Genomic DNA, 2,753 nt, shown 5'->3' on the forward strand with positions numbered 1-2,753 from the left:
AATAAAAAAAAATTAAGAATAAAAAAAAAAACAATAATGAAAAGCTAAAAAAAAAAAAATAAAATAAAATGATGGGCCCGAGTTAGTTTCCATTAGAGGTTTGATTAAAGACAACAAGCCTGTCTGTAGACGGTGCTGGAAAGTCAAAGTTTCAAAGCCACAGACATTCAAAGGGCAGGTGATTAAAAGTTTCAGCAGAACATGTGAAGTTAATAAAACGGAGTTTACGTGTACGTGGATTAAGTTCTTAGCTATGTGTGTGTGTGTATTTACCAAGGAGAGGCAAATGTATTCTGCTTTTCATTTTGCATTTGTTATGTTAATTACACCAATTGTTCCGGATCCCTTGTTGAGTATAAGAAATTACCTCTTTCAAAATTATTTGCAGATATGGATATTAATGATGACCCTAATGAAGACCATCTTGCAAGTTATGACGTTCAAGTCTGCATTCAGGAATCCATTGAAGCAAGCCAGGCTGTATTCCATCCTGAAAGGTAGCATTCCAAGCAATTGCCTTCAGCAGATTTCTTCATGGCAGTCATTTTGCTGTGAGACTCACTCCTCCTCTATAAAAATGCTTGCTTCCCCCCACGGCACACATACTTTTTTTCTGGTATGAAGTATAACATCTTTAAAATATCAACTTTGCACATGTTTTAATGATCTGATCTACAACTATGCATCTCATGTAGAAAGTGGAAATTTTTTTCAAGTGGGAAATTCCTAGCTGGATTTATTTAGAGATTGCCTATATTCTAAATTATTGTGACGCTAAAAAGGATAATGCTTAGAGTCTGAACAAATTGATATGTAAACAGGTTTGTACGCAACACATTCTGCCATCTTGCCAGCTACGCTTTGTGAGTAAACACATTAAAATAGACATGGAATTGATGTTACAAACATAGTAACACCAGAATCTTAAACCGCTAAAATGAATACCTGTCATACATGATACATGATGAAAAAAGTAGACCTTAGTTACCTTTATGTTCTGTTTTCATGCTTAGGATTTTGTAGTCTGGAACTTAGCAGTGCTTGTGGGTGTGTTCATTGCTATGAAATTACTGCCTTTGAGCTGTGTGTGCAGTATACTAGTGTGTGTGTGTGTGTGTGTGTGTGTGTGTGTGCATACATGTGCACATGTGTTCATTTATGGTCTCACGTGAGCACAGTGCACACCCCTCTGGGGAGGCCAGAGATCGAAATTGAGTGGCTTCCTCTTGCCTTTCTGTTTAAAAGAGGATCTGTCACTGAACATGAGTTCAGCTAGACTGCCTAGCTGAGCAAGCCCCAGGCATCCTCCTGTCTCCACCCCCAGTGCTGGGATTACAGACATTTGCTGGTGATCTGAACTCAGGTCCTTATGCCTATATAGGAAGCACTTGGCCAGCTAACTCATCCTGCAGTCTTCTGCTCTTGAACTTTTGAAAGTGAACATGTAATAACACTCTGGTTTCTCTTCAGATTGTATAAATCTTTTAACTTTGAAAAGTGTGCATGTTACAGAACATTTCTGGTCTTTGACTTTTTCATAGTACTGAAACCTCCAACAGAATTTAAAACCCCAGAGCTCCCCACAGGGCATTCAGAACCCTACAATGTTAGCAGATGTTTCTGTTTAATAAAGCTAACACCGTTGTTATGAGACTTTTGTTTCCACTTTAAAAGTACATGTGTCAGACAATTGCCTTGTAAGCCTAACTCATGATCCGCTGGGCCGCTGACTGGGCATAAGTTTAGTAACTGTTCTACCTACTAATCAATTGATTAAATACTTCTAACATGTGTGTGTCATAAACTCCCAAATGCCTCTCAGCAATTACTAAGAGCCAAGTAACTTTTACTGAGCACATAGTGTTGGAAGTTTGAGAAGTCTCAGAGATCTTCCTATTTAACCCCGTCCAGATGAAGGGCTGATAGACTTTCCCAAGGCCACAGAGTCAGGCCTGTACCGAGCCCTTGCCTCTGGCTCCAGCCATTTCTATTATCTAGGGAGACCTCCCAACCCCTCTTATTCTGGTGTTTTGCTCTCTTCACTATTACCCTCTCTGCCTGACTCCTGGGAAATTTAAAGTGGAATAAATCAGCTATACAATTTTCTTGCAAATTTTGATGATCGCAGATATTTACAAAACATCATTTTTATTGTTAAGATCCTTAAAATACATCACTAGTACAAATATGGCTTGGTTTTTTTTTTCTCTTTTTTCTCTGCTAGATTTGTACCACTCAGTGACCAAAACAGAAAGCTTGTAGAGGCCATAAGGCAAGGTGAGTGGGCATGCGGTCTACAGCGAGGCGGAACCGGAAGTTCACCTTGTGGGGGGGGGGGCAGTGTGTAATGGGTCCGTACATTTCCCGTAGGTCACATTTTTGAGCTCCAGGAGTATGTGAAATGTAAATACGCCCTGGATGAAGCTGACGAGAAAGGATGGTTTCCATTGCATGAAGCCGTCGTTCAACCCATTCAGCAGATACTTGAGACTGTTCTGGACGGTAAGAAAACAGGACAACTTTCATACAAAGCTAGAGAAGAAATGTGTACATCGTGGGAGTTCCAAAGGAACCTAACAAGCAAAGATAAAATAGCAGAACAAAAGACTAGCACAAGCCGGGCGGTGGTGGCGCACGCCTTTAATCCCAGCACTCGAGAGGCAGAGGCAGGCGGATCTCTGTGAGTTCGAGACCAGTCTGGTCTACAGAGCTAGTTCCAGGACAGGCTCCAAAGCCACAGAGAAACCCTGTCT

At 40.8% G+C, this 2,753-nt stretch overlaps 1 protein-coding gene across 1 annotated transcript in view; it reads left to right on the forward strand.

The window, feature by feature from the left end:
• Asb15 (ankyrin repeat and SOCS box containing 15) overlaps positions 1-2,753 on the forward strand; it is a 49,119-nt gene that overhangs the window by 30,373 nt on the left and 15,993 nt on the right. Inside the window, exons 2-4 of the mRNA XM_026788593.1 lie at positions 389-497; positions 2,225-2,277; positions 2,371-2,502. Coding sequence (XP_026644394.1) covers positions 391-497; positions 2,225-2,277; positions 2,371-2,502 — 292 coding nt within the window. The 5' untranslated portion in view covers positions 389-390. The remainder of the gene's footprint in view (positions 1-388; positions 498-2,224; positions 2,278-2,370; positions 2,503-2,753) is intronic.

Source organism: Microtus ochrogaster, unplaced genomic scaffold, assembly GCF_000317375.1.
Source record: "Microtus ochrogaster isolate Prairie Vole_2 unplaced genomic scaffold, MicOch1.0 UNK4, whole genome shotgun sequence".
Lineage (NCBI taxonomy): Eukaryota > Metazoa > Chordata > Mammalia > Rodentia > Cricetidae > Microtus > Microtus ochrogaster.